The sequence below is a fragment of the Pristiophorus japonicus genome, chromosome 10, assembly GCF_044704955.1.
Source record: "Pristiophorus japonicus isolate sPriJap1 chromosome 10, sPriJap1.hap1, whole genome shotgun sequence".
NCBI lineage: Eukaryota > Metazoa > Chordata > Chondrichthyes > Pristiophoridae > Pristiophorus > Pristiophorus japonicus.
Window position 1 is genome coordinate 116,019,297 of NC_091986.1, and position 14,974 is coordinate 116,034,270.

The 14,974-nt window shown below is 44.1% G+C and overlaps 1 protein-coding gene across 2 annotated transcripts in view; it reads right to left on the bottom strand.

The window, feature by feature from the left end:
* Positions 1-14,974, bottom strand: part of eed (embryonic ectoderm development) — a 39,642-nt gene that overhangs the window by 20,792 nt on the left and 3,876 nt on the right. For both annotated transcript variants that reach the window (XR_011595666.1, XM_070892015.1), the window contains exon 2: positions 353-505. Coding sequence is in view for 1 of the 2 variants with exons in the window: in XM_070892015.1 (XP_070748116.1) it covers positions 353-505 (153 nt within the window). In the remaining variant the exon portion in view is untranslated. The remainder of the gene's footprint in view (positions 1-352; positions 506-14,974) is intronic.

Below are 14,974 nucleotides of genomic sequence, written 5' to 3' on the forward strand. Positions count from 1 at the left end.
GGAAAACCGGTTTCCACTGGCAGGAGGGTCAATAGCCATGGGGACACAGATTTAAGGTAATTGGCATAAGAATCAGAGGGGAGATAATGAGATTTTTTTTTAGGCAGCAAGTTATGAATCAGTAATGCCCGAAAAGATAGTGGCAGCAGATTCAATAGTAAATTTTAAAAGTAATTGGATATTTACTAGAAAAGGAAAAATTTGCAAAGGTATAGGGAATGAGCAGAGGGTAGGACTAATTGGATAGCTCTTTCTAAGAACCGGCACAGTAACGATGAACGAATGGCCTCCTTCTGCACTGCATGATTCAAGTTACATCATCAGCCACTGATGTATTCTTCCAGACACAAACCTTAAGACTGTTGACACATTTAAAAGAATATTTGCATTTCTTGGACTTCCACTTTCCCTTCCCCCAGCTCTTCCGTCCAGGGACGTTTGGTGTGTTTGTAGGGGTGTCTGGCCTCTCTGTATTTGTACCACTCTCTATACTGGCAGCATCATCCTGTAAAGAAAACACAATACAGCAATAAGCCAAAACAAAGACAATCCCAAACAGCGCAACGCAACATCTTTTTTGGAACTACTTTGATCTTAGCAATGCACAACAGCATGAGGCAGCATTGCTGAACTACTTTGATCAACAAGAGCTATCACCATTATTAAAACACCGTGAACATTTAAAAAAGGGTTGAGTACAATGAAAGTGTAACATGGGAACATATGGATAGTTTCATTCTGTGTCTCACTCAAAATGATCGGCTGTGAAGACAAAAAAAAACCCCCACCAATTTAAAAAAGTATTTCTATCAGTTACCGTCAAATCAATAATGAAATATCTTGTGTAGTGGAATATTAGTTCTGACAAAGGGTTACAAACCTGAAACATTAACTCTGTTTCTATCTACAGATGCTGCTTGACCTGCTGAGATTTCCAGCATTTTCTGTTTTTCTATCAGATTCCAGCATCTGCAGTATTTTGTTTTTGTGTTGTAATGGAATATTTTTGTTCTGGTTTCACTTTTCAGCTCAGCACCAAATGTGTGAAACACTGGTCAACAGTAAAACTTGTCACACATACACAAACATAAGAACATAAGAAATAGGAGGAGGAGTAGGTCATTTGGCCTCTCGAGCCTGCTCTGCCATTTAATAAGATCATGGCTGATCTGATCATGGACTCAGCTCCACTTCTCTGCCCGCTCCCCATAACCCTTTATTCCCTTAATCGCTCAAAAATCTGTATTTCCACCTTAAATATGTTCAATGACCCAGCCTCCACAGCTCTCTGGGGCACAGAATTCCACAGACTTACAACAGAGAAAAAATTCCTCCTCATCTCAGTTTTAAATGGGCAGCCCCTTATTCTGAGACTATGTCCCCTACGAGTGGAAATATCGTCTCTGCATCCACCTTGTCGAGCCCCCTCATTATCTTACACGTTTCGATAAGATCACCTCTCATTCTTCTGAACTCCAATGAGTATAGGCCCAACTTATCTTCATAAGTCAATCTCCTCATCTCTGGAATCAACCTAGTGAACCTTCTCTGAACAGCCTCCAATGCAAGTATATCATTCCTTAAATACGGAGACCAAAACTGTACACAGTACTCTAGGTGTGGCCTCACCAATACCCTGTATAGTTGTAGGACATCTCTGCTTTTATACTCTACCCACCTTGCAATAAAGGCCAACATTCCATTTGGCTTCCTGATTAATTGCAAAACCTGCATACCAACTGGTGTATCATGCACAAGGATCTACAGGTCCCTCTGTACTGCAGCACTTGCAATTAATTTGCTTTTCTATTTTTTCTGCCAAAGTGGATAACCTCACATTTTCCCACATTATACACCATCTGCCAACTTACTTAGCCGATCTATATCCCTTTGCAGATTTTTTGTGTCCTCCTCACAATTTGCTTTCCCACCCATCTTTATATCAGCAGCAAACTTGGCTACATTACACTCGGTCCCTTCATTCAAGTCATTAATATAGAATGTAAATAGTTGAGGCCCCAGCAACGATCCCTGCGGCACCCCACTAGTTACTGGTTGCCAACCGGAAAATGACCCATTTATCCTGACTTTCTGTTTTCTGTTAGATAGCCAATCCTCTATCCATGCTAATATATTACCCCAACCCCATGAACTTTTATCCTGTGCAGTAACCTTTTATGTGGCACCTTATCGAATGCCTTCTGGAAATCCAAATACACCACATCCACTGATTCCCCCTGATCCACCCTGCTCATTACATCCACAAAGAATGGCAGCAAATTTGTCAAACATGATTTCCCTTTCATAAAACCATGTTGACTCTGCTTGATTGAATTATGCTTTTCCAAATGTCCTGCTACTGCTTCCTTAATAATGGACTCCAACATTTTCCCAACAGATGTTAGGCTAACTGGTCTATAGTTTCCTGCTTTTTGTCTATTTCCTTTTAAAACAAAAATAGGGTTTTCCAATCTGCTGGGAGCACCCCAGAATCCAGGGAATTTTAGTAGATTACAACCAATGCATCCACTATCTCTGCTGCCACTTCTTTTAAGACCCTAGGATGCAAGCTATCAGGTCCAGGGGACTTGTCCGCCTTTAGTCCCATTATTTTACTGAGTACTACTCCCTCCCTATTGCCCCTTGAATATCCATTATTGGGATGTTTTGCATCTTCTACTGTGAAGACTGATACAAAATATTTGTTCAACGTCTCTGCCATTTCCCTGTTGTCCATTATTAATTTCCCAGTCTCATCCTCTAGGGGACCAACATTTACTTTAGCCACTCTTTTCCTTTTTACATACCTGTCGAAGCTCTTACTGTGTTATTATATTTCGTGCTAGTTTACTTTCATAAAAAAAAATGAGGGAAGGTGGATTAAGTCATTCTTTGCTGGCTTTTAAAAGTTTCCCAATCCTCTGTCCTCCCACTAGTCTTGGCCACATTGTATGCCCTTGTTTTCAATTTGATACCATCCCTTATTTCCTTAGTTAGCCATGGATGGTTATCCCTTCTCGTAGTCGTTCCTTCTCATTGGGATATATTTTTGTTGCGAGTTATGAAATATCTCCTTAAGTGTCTGCCACTGCTCATCAACCGCCCTACACTTTTATCTATTTTCCCAGTCCACTTTAGCCAACTCTGCCTTCATAACTTTGTAGTCTCCTTTATTTAAGCTTAGGACACTGGTTTGAGATCCAACTTTCTCACCCTCCAACTAAATTTGAAATTCAACCATGTTATGGTCACTCATTCCTTGGAGGATCCTTTACTCGGAGATAGTTTATTAATCCTGTCTCATTACACAGTACCAGATTCAAGATAGCATGCCCCCTGGTTGGTTCCACAATGTACTGTTCAAGGAAACTATCCCAGATACACTCTGAATTCTTCCTCAAGGCCACCCGGGCCAATTTGCTTTATCCAATCAATATGAAGGTTAAAATCGGCCATTCCTTTTTTACAAGCCTCCATTATTTCTGGATTTATACTCCGTCCAACAGTGTAGCTACTGTTAGGGACCTATAGACTACGCCTACCAGCGACTTTTTCCCCTTATTATTCCTTATCTCTACCCAAACAGATTCAACATCTTGATTTTCTGAGCCAATATATAGTTTCTCACTAATGCACTGATCTCATCCTTTATTAACAGTGCTACCCCACCTCCTTTTCCTTTGTGTGCTTCCGTATTGTCAAATACCCTTGAATATTTAGTTCCCTGGAATATATACTGTTCTACTGTTTAAGGAGTAGAATCCAATAAGAAATTTGTCAAGTGTGTAAAGTACACAGATATCTCTCCACTCAGCTCTGCAAACCATGGGCAGCTTACCAACACTCTAAGCTATGTGGGTTTACTTGGTTGAACTCCAGGAAAAGCCCTGTGCACATTTGGCGGTCCTTAAGCCTTGTGTCTGCTAACCTACAGCTGAACTCTCTGGACTTGGGTAAGTGAGGTGCATCCCCATGGGGAGTGTGTATGAACTCTATTGAACAAATAAAAATTCTGCATATATTTCTCAGTAACTGGGTTTGGAGAGCATAACAAAATACTGCAGATGCTGGAAATCTGAAATAAAAACAGACGGGTCATCGACCTGAAACATTAACTCGGTTTCCCCCGCCACAGATGCTGCCTGACCTGCTGAGTATTGCCAGCATTTTCTGTTTTTATTGGAGAGCATAGGGATAGGTTTGTGCTCATCAGATATATGGCTAGCCAAAAAGACACAGGGCTCAATTTTCCCCAAAGCATTTTTTTTTGGTGTATTTGAAGAGTTGCATCCGATTTTTTGAGACCCCAAGTACGCCAAAAAGTGATATAAGTTTCCCCATTGGATCTCTTCATTTTGGCGTGGCCTAACCCGACTTTTAGTTTTGGGGTGGAGCCTTGATCTGCACCAAAAAGATCAGGCTGCCATGGTAACCAGGGACACAATGCGAGCTGAGGCTGGAAAGTGAAACATACAGCCACCTCCCAACACATTAAAGAATTGAAAAAAACATAGCATCTCTCTCGAATGGGATCGGACTGTGAGAGAGAACCGGGGACTGAGAATGGGACCGGACAGCCTTCGGGCAGTGTTGGAGGCAAGTTGTTGCTATGTGTTTTTCAATTCTTTGAGTGTGTCCGGGCATCTGCTGCACCGATTTCCTTAACTCTGGGGAAGGTTTTTCAGGACAGGCCATATACGCTGGTTACACCACCTTTGGCTGAAAAAAAAACTGCTGGGCCAGAAAAAGCAGCCTGCTCCAAAAAAAAACCGGCACAAATACTGGGGAAAATTGAACCCACGGGGAGTGAAAGTCAGGGCATGCATTTCCATAATTTTCCCCTGTTGAGGAAGTAGCTCCCTGGCAAATTTAGCTCCCACTGCACCAAGAGCCACAGTGCAGGGAGTAAATTCAGCACAAAGCCCTGCACCCAGCACTTTTCCAAATTAGTATCAATGCAGATCAACCAGATTCTGGGTCTGCCGATAACAGTAGCCATGTCAAAACAAACATCAATAGCACTAAGTCAGTTTCATTCACCAGGCCAATTCTTCTTTCTCAATCCTATTTCTCATCTACATGCTGCCCTTCAGCAACATGATCCAAAAGTACAGCGTCAGTTTCCACATGTACGCTAATGATACCCAGCACTACCTCACCACCACCTCTCTCTCGACCCCTCCACGGTCTCTAAATTGGCAGATTGCTTGTCTATGACATCCAGTACTGGATGAATAGAAATGTGGTACAAGTAAATATTGGGAAGACCGAAGCTATTGTCTCCAGTCCCTGCCGCAAACTCCGTTCCTGAGCCACTGACTTGATCCCTCTCCCTGGCAACTGTTTCAGGTTGAATTATACTGTTTGCAACCTTGGTGTCATATTTGACCCCAAGATGAGCTACTGACCACATATCTGCACCATCATTAAGATCGCCTATTTCTATCTCTGACACATCACTTGACTCCACCCGTGCCTCAGCTGATCCGCTACTGAAACCCTCACTCGTGACTTTGTTACCTCTAGACTTGACTATTCCAACGCTCTCCTGGCCGGCCTCAAACTTTCCACTCTCTAAATTTGAGGTCACCCAAAACTCTGCTGCCCATATCCTAACTCACACCAAGTACTGTTCACCCATCACCCCTATGCTTGCTGACCGATATTGGCTCCCAGTTAAGCAACGCCTCGATTTTAAAATTCTCATCTTTGTTTTCGAATCCCCCCCATGGCCTACCCCTCCCTATCTCTGTAATCACCTCCAGCCCCACAACCCTCCGAGGTATCTGCACTCCTCTAATTCAGGCCTGCTGAATATCCCCGATTTTAATGGTTCCCCATTGGCAGCCGTGCCTTCTGCTGCCAAGGCCCAAAGCTCTAAAACTTCCTGCCTAAACCTCTCCACCTGTCGAATTCTCTTTCCTACTCGGAGCAGTAGGCGGCCATACGGCCCGTCGAGTCTGCTCCGCCATTCAATATCATGGCTGATCATTGACCTCAACTCCACTTTCCTGCCCAATCTCCATATCCCTTGATTCCCTTACAGACTCCAAAAATCTATGCATCTCAGCCTTGAATATATTCAGAGACTCAGCACCACAGCCCTCCAGGGAAGAGAATTCCAAAGAGTCACAACCCTCAGTGAAGAAATTCCTCATCTCTTAAATGGCCGACCCCTTATCCGGAGACTATGCCCCCTAGACACGACTGCCAGGGGAAACAACCTCTCAGCATCAACCCGTCAATCCCCTTCAGAATCTTGTATGTTTCAATGAGATCACCTCTCATTCTTCTAATCTCCAGAGAGTACAGGCCCATTCTACACAATCTCTCACCATAAGACAGCCCTCTCATCCCAGGAATCAATCCAGTGAACCTTCGTTGCACTGCCTCAAAGGCAGGTATATCCTTCCTTGGACAGAGATCAAAACTGTGCACAGTACTCCAGGGCCCTCACCAAGGCCCTGTACAATTATAGCAAAACTTCCATACCCTTATACTCCAAACCGCTTGCAATAAAGGACAACATACCATTTGCCTGCCTTATTGCTTGCTGTACCTGCATGCCAGCTTTCTGTGTTTCATGCACAAGGTCACCCAAATCTCTCTGAAGATCAACATTTAAACATTTCTCACTATTTCAAAAAAATATTGTTTTTCCATTCTTCCTACCCAAATTATTTCATTTTATTTATCTGACATTTCCCCACATTATACTCCATCTGCCACCTTGCTGCCCACTCACTTCGTCTATCTATAGCAGAAAACTATAGACCCGTTAGCCTTGAGAATGTGAATAGAAGAGTTGTGAATGTGTCAGTTGAAGAGGATCATGGAAAGATAGCTAAAAGAAAATGTCAAGCTGTGATATTTGCAATGTCGACACAAAAAGGGGTTACTCAGAGTTGTGGTCAAACTCGAGTTACGCGAAAAAGCAAAGTCAGGCATGAGTCAGACGAGGGGCTGCTATAACCAGCCGTAAAATAGGGAAATGCTATGTAAAACGAAACTGTAAACACATCCCTGGAGCCCGCCCTATTTTAAGAGTTGTTAGCCTGCAATTGGTTATGCTATGGGGGAAGTCGACCAATGATTGTATAAACTGAGTGTCACTCAAATATGTTCTGCTGTAACAATGTATAAAATATTGACCTTTTGTACTGTTACGGGACTTGTCAGGAGAGAGGTGGACAGGCTCAAATCGAGAGTGTTCCCTTTATCTTAACAGGTCCCGGCCGGAAAATCTCTAATAAAGGTCTTATGTTGCTAAGACTAAAAGTGTTCGTGTGTCAGTGAATTCGCTGAAACAGATTGAAGGGAAAAGAATCCAGTATCAACATTTGGTGTCAGAAGTGGGATCTCAACGGACAACTGCCGAAAACTTGCGAATTAAGAGCCAGACTAGCCTTGGACGAGACGAGAGGAAAATGGCCACTGGAGTAAGTATAATTTCAATACTGCTCCAGTTTCCTCCGGTTTCAAAAGTCTGAGGAAAGTTTAGCCACTCGCTGGTTCTCAGGTGGTGTCTGAACGAGATCCAGGTCAATCTGGCGAACACTTTCTAAACTTAGGAAATAAGTGTCCAAGTCAGGTGTGACGTTGACCTTGTAGATCACTTGGCCCGTCTATGCACTGATTAGATTTAAATCTGGAACCTAGAACAAATTAAGTAAGGATTATCATGCGGCGACACGGAGGGATAGAGAATCGCGCGAACCGCGTGGGAGACGCGGAGGTTAGGGAATTACGTAAAATTAAGCTGCGGGACTGTGTAAATTTTAAATTGTACTTACGGCAGGTACGGTGTCGATCTTGTATATCACTTGATCCGCCTAGGCTCTGGGCAAGATAACTGAAACCACCACGGGGCGACAATCAGGACTAATTAGGACCCTGATCCAATGTGCGGCAACACGAGGATGGGTAATTTAGATAAAACTACGAATTCCCTGAAAGGTCATGGATCCAAAAATAGAGCCGGCCAAAACAATTAAAAGAAGAGAGACTCTTGTGAACGTCTATTTTAAATGAGAAATGCTTGTATGATTTTTACTGTGAATAAGGAAGCCTGTGTAGGAAACGGGGGAGTTGTGGTTTGTTTTAGCTCCACCCACTTTTTCCAGTAGTGAAAGTTTTTTTAACCCTTCGTAGTGTTGTCCTGTATGTGGGAAGTTTAAGAGTGTGAACGTTATTGAATTACGTATATTCGGATGATAAGTTACGGAGCCAGGAAATGCACAAAGGATAGGTTTGTTGAGTAAAAAAAATACATGGTCCCGGTGGTTAAAAAAGGATTTAATAGCCAAATGGAGACAGTACTGTCAAAAGCTGAAAGACGAGTCCCTTCTGTCAAGCTGGCGGGAAAACACCACTAAACTAGGACTCTCCTTGACAGAAGGAGGACATGTTAAAACTGTAGACGTCTTAAAGAGTGCGCACACGAGAAACGTACTAAGAGTTCCCCTGGGACCTCCGAGAAGGGTACAGATAGACTACGTAGTCGAATGGTTGGCTTTGCGTTGACCGAGGCTGATGATGAAATTGATGAATGGACACAGCCGCGCCCAACGGCGCCTCCTGCAGCCTCTGACCCTTTGTCACAGCCTCCTTCCCATCCCCCTCCACCTTACACTCCGGCGAGAGGAGTTAAAGACAGGATCGCCTAAACGCTATCTTTAATGCTCTCAGCAAGAACCTTCAGAAGCCCATCAGTATGGCAGCAGTATTAGAAACTAAAACCAAACGAGAAGAAACTGCCGATGAATTCATGGAAAGATTTATTGAAATATACGGAGGTCAATCAGGAGATAATGCCTTCAGGGCAGGGGATAATTCACCTCAATTCTGCGCTATCCTACTTCAGTGCCTGCCCTATTCGATTGCTCACACTATCCGGACAAATAATATGAATTGGGCAGATAACAGTAAAGCCCAGATGGAAAGGGCGGTTAAATATTATTGGCAGGAAAAGAAAGGAGAGGGGGGAGGTGCGCCCCCAACCCGGGTCAAGACTGAATACGTGACTAGAAAAGAAGAGCCGCCTCAGGTGGAAGGACCAAAACCCGACCCAAGGGGATACCAGATGGAACCGCAGTATTGCGTGCAGGGTTGGGTGGATAAACAGGGATACGGTTATACCAAACACCCAAATGGCCCGGGCCCTGCTAATTACGGACTGCCCTACTGTCCCCAGCCTGGTATGGGAAGAGGTCGGGGCTGGGAAAGACGAGATGGATGCTTTAATTGTGGGCAAGAAGGACATTGGGGTAGAGAGTGTCTCTCCCGTCGGTACGAAAGAGGAAGAGGAGGGGGACAAGGGGGGGGGGGAAAGAGGACGGGTATCTTACACTAACTTCTCCCAGAACAACCCCTTTGGCCAACCGTCCCCCGATTACGTAGCTTGATTGTACAGAGAACCTCCCCGGATGATGAACCAATTTGCCAGTTTCCAGTCCCTAGCACGGCTAAACAAATGCAACAGTGGTTGGGGATGATCAATTACTGCAGATCCTGGATCCCTAATGTTGCCCTGATGACTAAGCACCTCACCCCGTATACAAATAAGGAAGGCAGCTTTGAAATAAAAACCGCAGACGTCCAAGCCTTTAAGGAACTAAAGACAGCCCTGCTGCAAGCTCCGGCTTTGGGCCGGCCCCTCTATGACCGGCCCTTTCAACTGTATTGTACAATCCTGAAAGACTGTGCTACCGTTGTCTTAACACCTCTCACTCCGTAGCTGCCCTCCTGAGCCAACTGCAGACTCAACACCTTACCTTTCGGCACTGTACTGCAATTAATCCGGCCTGTTTTCTTACTGAGCCACACCAAGATGAGGAAGAACCCAGTCATGATTGTTTATCTTTAATTCAAGAGGCCACATCAGTCAGGGAAGATTTAGTTGATGTACCAATGGAAGATCCAGACTGTATTGTGTATGTTAACGGAAGTTCTTCTATTAATCCAGAAGGTACACGAATCTCAGGATACGCCATAGTAAACCAGGAGAATCAGGTCTTGGAATCTGCCGCCCTCACCCGAGCCTGTATCTTGGCCAAAGACCTCAAAGTCAATATCTATACCGACTCTCGGTATGCCTTTGGGGTAGCCCATGATTTCGGACAATTATGGAAAAATAGGGGATTCCTAACCTCACAGGGGAATGAGATATCCCATAAGCAACTAGTATCTGATTTGTTGCAAGCCCTCATGCTCCCCAAGCGTATTGCCATTGTCAAGTGTACCGCCCACACTACCGGAAAGTCTCCGGTTGACATAGGAAACCACTGTGCTGACAGAGAGGCTAAACAGGCCTCTTGCGGACAACAAATGGTGGTGCCGAGAATGATGAGTCAAACTAAAAATCCTGCCAAGGATAAGTTAGCCTCGGAAAAACCAATGCCAACCATCCAAGATGTCATTAAAGCACAGGAGGACGCTCCTGAGAAAAATAAACTGTTGTGGAAAGATTATGGATGTACTTATAACAATGTTTCTAAACTCTGGACCACCCCCGTGGAACAGACTTGCATGTCTGACGAGTTGGCTCTATGGGTTATTGAATGTATGCATTTTGCTACTCATTGTGGAGCAAGGACCACGAGTGACACACTTTTGGCTACTTGGTGGCACCCGAGACTCCAGGCGCTCGCCCAGAACATCAGTAGCCGTTGCCTGGTTTGCCAGCAACATAATCCAGGGAAGTATGTCCTGATTAAGAAATGGATTCGAAAGGGACTAGAGCCACGATGGGAGGGGCCTTTTCAGGTGTTACTCACTACCCCCACCGCAACTAAGGTTGAAGGGAGAAGTGCCTGGGTTCACCTGCACCACTGTAAACGTATTACTTCATAATGAGCCTATCTCACTGGTCGGCCTAACCCTTGTTTCTGTTCCAGACTTCCTCTCCTCCATAGCTGAATAAACCACATCCTTGGGGCAGGAAGAAAAACGGCAAGAACACGGCAGGAGAAAGGAACAAGCAGACTTAGCTGTTTTCTGATCTATCCTTATCTTATTAACTAATATATAGTCTCGTCTAAAATTATCTAAACATGTGTAAGCTAGTAGGTATAATTGTGCTATCTTGTGCTATCCTAGCGAAACTAGAAGGGCTACAGGATAACTTATTTTATCAGACCCATACCCGATTGCATGGCAATCGAACTGTGTTACCCACGAGCCCAATCAGTAGAGGCCCTGTTCGTGGCCACCCCTGGGTTGTCTCCCCGTGATTTATATACGGCGGATACCTCGGACGCACCCTGTGAGGGACAAACGGGCGAATATAAAAGGGGGGTACGGGGGAGATGCATGGTGTCAGTTAACTGTACCGGGATTCGGAGCGAAGATCCGGTGTGTTCCAACTTTCCACCACTCAACACAACGGACGTCAATAAGACAACCGGTTTTACTAATGAGTCCTTATTGTTTGGATTCTTCCCCTTCTGCTTTTTCGGCACAGGATGGGGCTGTGGTTACATAAATGTCACTCACAACTACACTCACAGTTCCTGTAAAGAACAAAGGTGCAAGACTAGTGGGGTCACCCATTCCTGCCAGTGTATTAGTAAACAGAATCACACCATGGGTAAGGGAGTCCAGTAAGCTTGTGGCTACTGGAATGGCACTCACGTGAAGGAAAGAGAAGACGATCAAGGGTGGGTGTTCCAGGCAGCAGAACAACAGTATCTAGGAAATCCCGCAGTAGGACCCAAAAATCCCCTTCACTGGCTATACAACCAGTTTAGTCGCGAGAGTAACGGCTCTAGTAAAAGGGACAGAGGAACTGGAACCGGCAGGAAGATAAAGTGCTACAGGGCTAAGGAAGGATTTGTGTTCATCCTTAATGGTACCTTTAAGACAGCCACACCGACCCTCCCCGTCCTCTTTGCAGTAGGGACTATCGGGCCACTTACCGTTTCCATGCCCTCAGAGAGGACATGTGCAACGAAAAATAGTGACCCGAGCTATTAGCAAGGAATTCTGTGCGGATTGGGAAGACCCTATCACGCTTGGATCGTCGCTCGGCTATGGGTTCCTTGGGGCCCTGTCTGTAGGTGGATCGGCAGGGGTAATTAGTGCCTTATTTGCGGATTGACCATTTTGGGAAATAGCACGTCTAAGGGACTGGATGCCATCAAGAGAGAGCTGTCTGAACTAAGATTGTATACGCAGCAAACCCGCTATGCCGTGGATTATCAGCTGGCCCAACGAGGAGTGTGCACAATTATAGGGGACAAATGTATAACACATGTCACGGATGAATCATACAATATCACCCAAGCCATTGATGCCATAAAAAAGCAACTGGATGAGTTTAGGCAGGAGAGAGGTGGACAGGCTAAGTGAGTGGGCAAAAATTTGGCAGATGGAGTATAATGTTGGAAAGTGTGAGGTTATGCACTTTGGCAGAAAAATAAAATTGAAGAGCAAGTTATTATTTAAATAGAGAAAGATTGCTGCAATACAGCGGAACCTGGGGGTACTTGTGCATGAAACACAAAAGGATAGTATGCAGGTACAGAAAGTGATCAGGAAGGCCAATGAAATCTTGGCCTTTATTGCAAAGGGGATGGAGTATAAAAGCAGGAAAGTCTTGCTACAGCTATACAGTGTATTGGTGAGGCCACACCTGGAACACTGCTTGCAGTTTTGGTTTCCATATTTACAAAAGGATATACTTGCTTTGGAGGTAGTTCAGAGAAGTTTCACTAGGTTGATTCCGGAGATGAGGGGGTTGACTTATGAGGAAAGGTTGAGTCGGTTGGGCCTCTACTCATTGGAATTCAGAAGAATGAGAGGTGATCTTATCAAAACATATAAGATTGAGGGGGCTTGACAAGGTGGATGCAGAGAGGATGTTTCCACTGATGGGGGAGACTAGAACTAGAGAGCATGATATTAGAATAAGGGATCACTCATTTAAAACTGAGACGAGGAGAAATCTCTCCTCTGAGAGGGTTGTAAATCTGTGGAATTCGCGGCCTCAGAGCTGTGGAAACTGGGACATTGAATAAATTTAAGACAGAGAGAGTTTCTTAAACGATAAGGGGATAAGGAGTTATGGGGAACAGGCAGGGAAGTGGAGCGGAGTCCATGATCAGATCAGCCATGATCTTATTGAATGGCGGAGCAGCAACGTGGGGCCATGTGGCCTGCTCCTGTTCCTATTTCTTATGTTCTTATGTATATCCCTTTGCAGACGCTTTGTGTTCTCCTCAGCTTGCTGTCCCACCCAGCTTTGAATCGTCAGCAAACATGGATACATTACACTTGGTCCCATCATCTGGGTCATTAATATAGATTGTAAATAGCCGAGGCTCCAGCACTGATTCTTGCGGCACCCCACTAGTTACAGCCTGCCAACCTAAAAAAGACCCATTTATCTCTATTCTGTCTTTTAACCAATCCGTTATCCATGCTAACACATGACCTCCAATCCTATGATCCCTCATCTTGTGTAATAACCTTTTATATGGCATCTTATCGAGTGCCTTTATACATCCACTGCTAGTTATCTACCCTGCTAGTTACATCCTCAAATTTGTCAAACACAATTTCCCTTTCATAAAACCATGTTGACTCTGCCTAATCATATTATGATTTTCTAAGTGCCCTGATCCCACTTTTTTTAACAATGAATTCCAGCAATTTCCCGATGACTGATGTCAGGCGAACTGGCCTGTAGTTCCCCGTTTTCTCTCGCCCTCCTTTCTCAAACGGTGTTACATTTGTTACCTTCCAATCCGCTGGGACCGTTCTAGAGAATTTTGAAAGATCAAAACCAATGCATCCACTATCTCTGCAGCCACCTCTTTAAGAACCCTAGGATGTAGGCCATCAGGTCCATGAGATTTGTTGGCTTTTCGTCCCATTAGTTTCTCTACTTTTATTAATTACATTAAGTTCCTCACCCTCATTAGACCCTTGGTTCCCCACCATTTTAGGTATGTTTTTTTTGCATCTTCTACTGTGAAGACAGATACAAAATATTAGTTTAACGTTTCTGCCATTTCCTTATTCCCCATAACAATTTCTCCTGCATCAACCTCTAAGGGACCAATGTTTACTTTTGATACTCTCTTCCTTTTGAAACTTGTAGAATCTCTTACAATCTTTTATATTTCTTGCTAGATTTGTCTATTTTTTCCGTTTCATCAATTTTTTGGTCATCCTTTGCTAGTTTCTGAAATTCTCCCAATCCTCAGGCTTAATACCATTTTTCACATCATCATTATATGCTTCTTCTTTCAATCTAATGCTATCCTTAACTTTGGTTAGCCACGGATGGATCACTTTTCCTGTGTAGTTTTTGTTTCTCAATGCATGTATTTTTGTTCAGAATTATGAAATATTTATTTAAACGCTAGCCACTGCATAGAAGAACATAAGAAATAGGAACACGAGTAGGCCATACGGCCCCTCAAGCCTGCTCCGCCATTCAATAAGATCATGGCTGATCTGATCATGGACTCAGCTCCACTTCCCCACCTGTTCCCCATAACCCCTTATCGCTCAAGAAACTGTCTATTTCTGTCTTAAATTTATTCAATGTCCCAGCTTCCACAGCTCTCGAGGCAGCAAATTCCACAGATTTACAACCCTCAGAAGAAATTCCTCCTTAAATGGGCAGCCCCTTATTCGAAGATCATGCTGTCTAGTTCTGGTCTCCCCCATCAGTGGAAACATCCTCTCTGCATCCACCTTATCAAGCACCCTCATAATCTTATACGTTTCAATAAGATTACCTCTCATTCTTCTGAACTACAATGAGTAGAGGCCCAACCTACTCAACCTTTCCTCATAAGTCAACCCAATCATCCCCAGAATCAACTGAGTGAACCTTCTCTGAACTGCCTCCAAAGCAAGTGTATCCTTTTGTAAATATGGAAACCAAAACTGCAAGCAGTATTCCAGGTGTGGCCTCACCAATACCTTGTATAGCTGTAGCAAGACTTCCCTGCTTTTATACTCC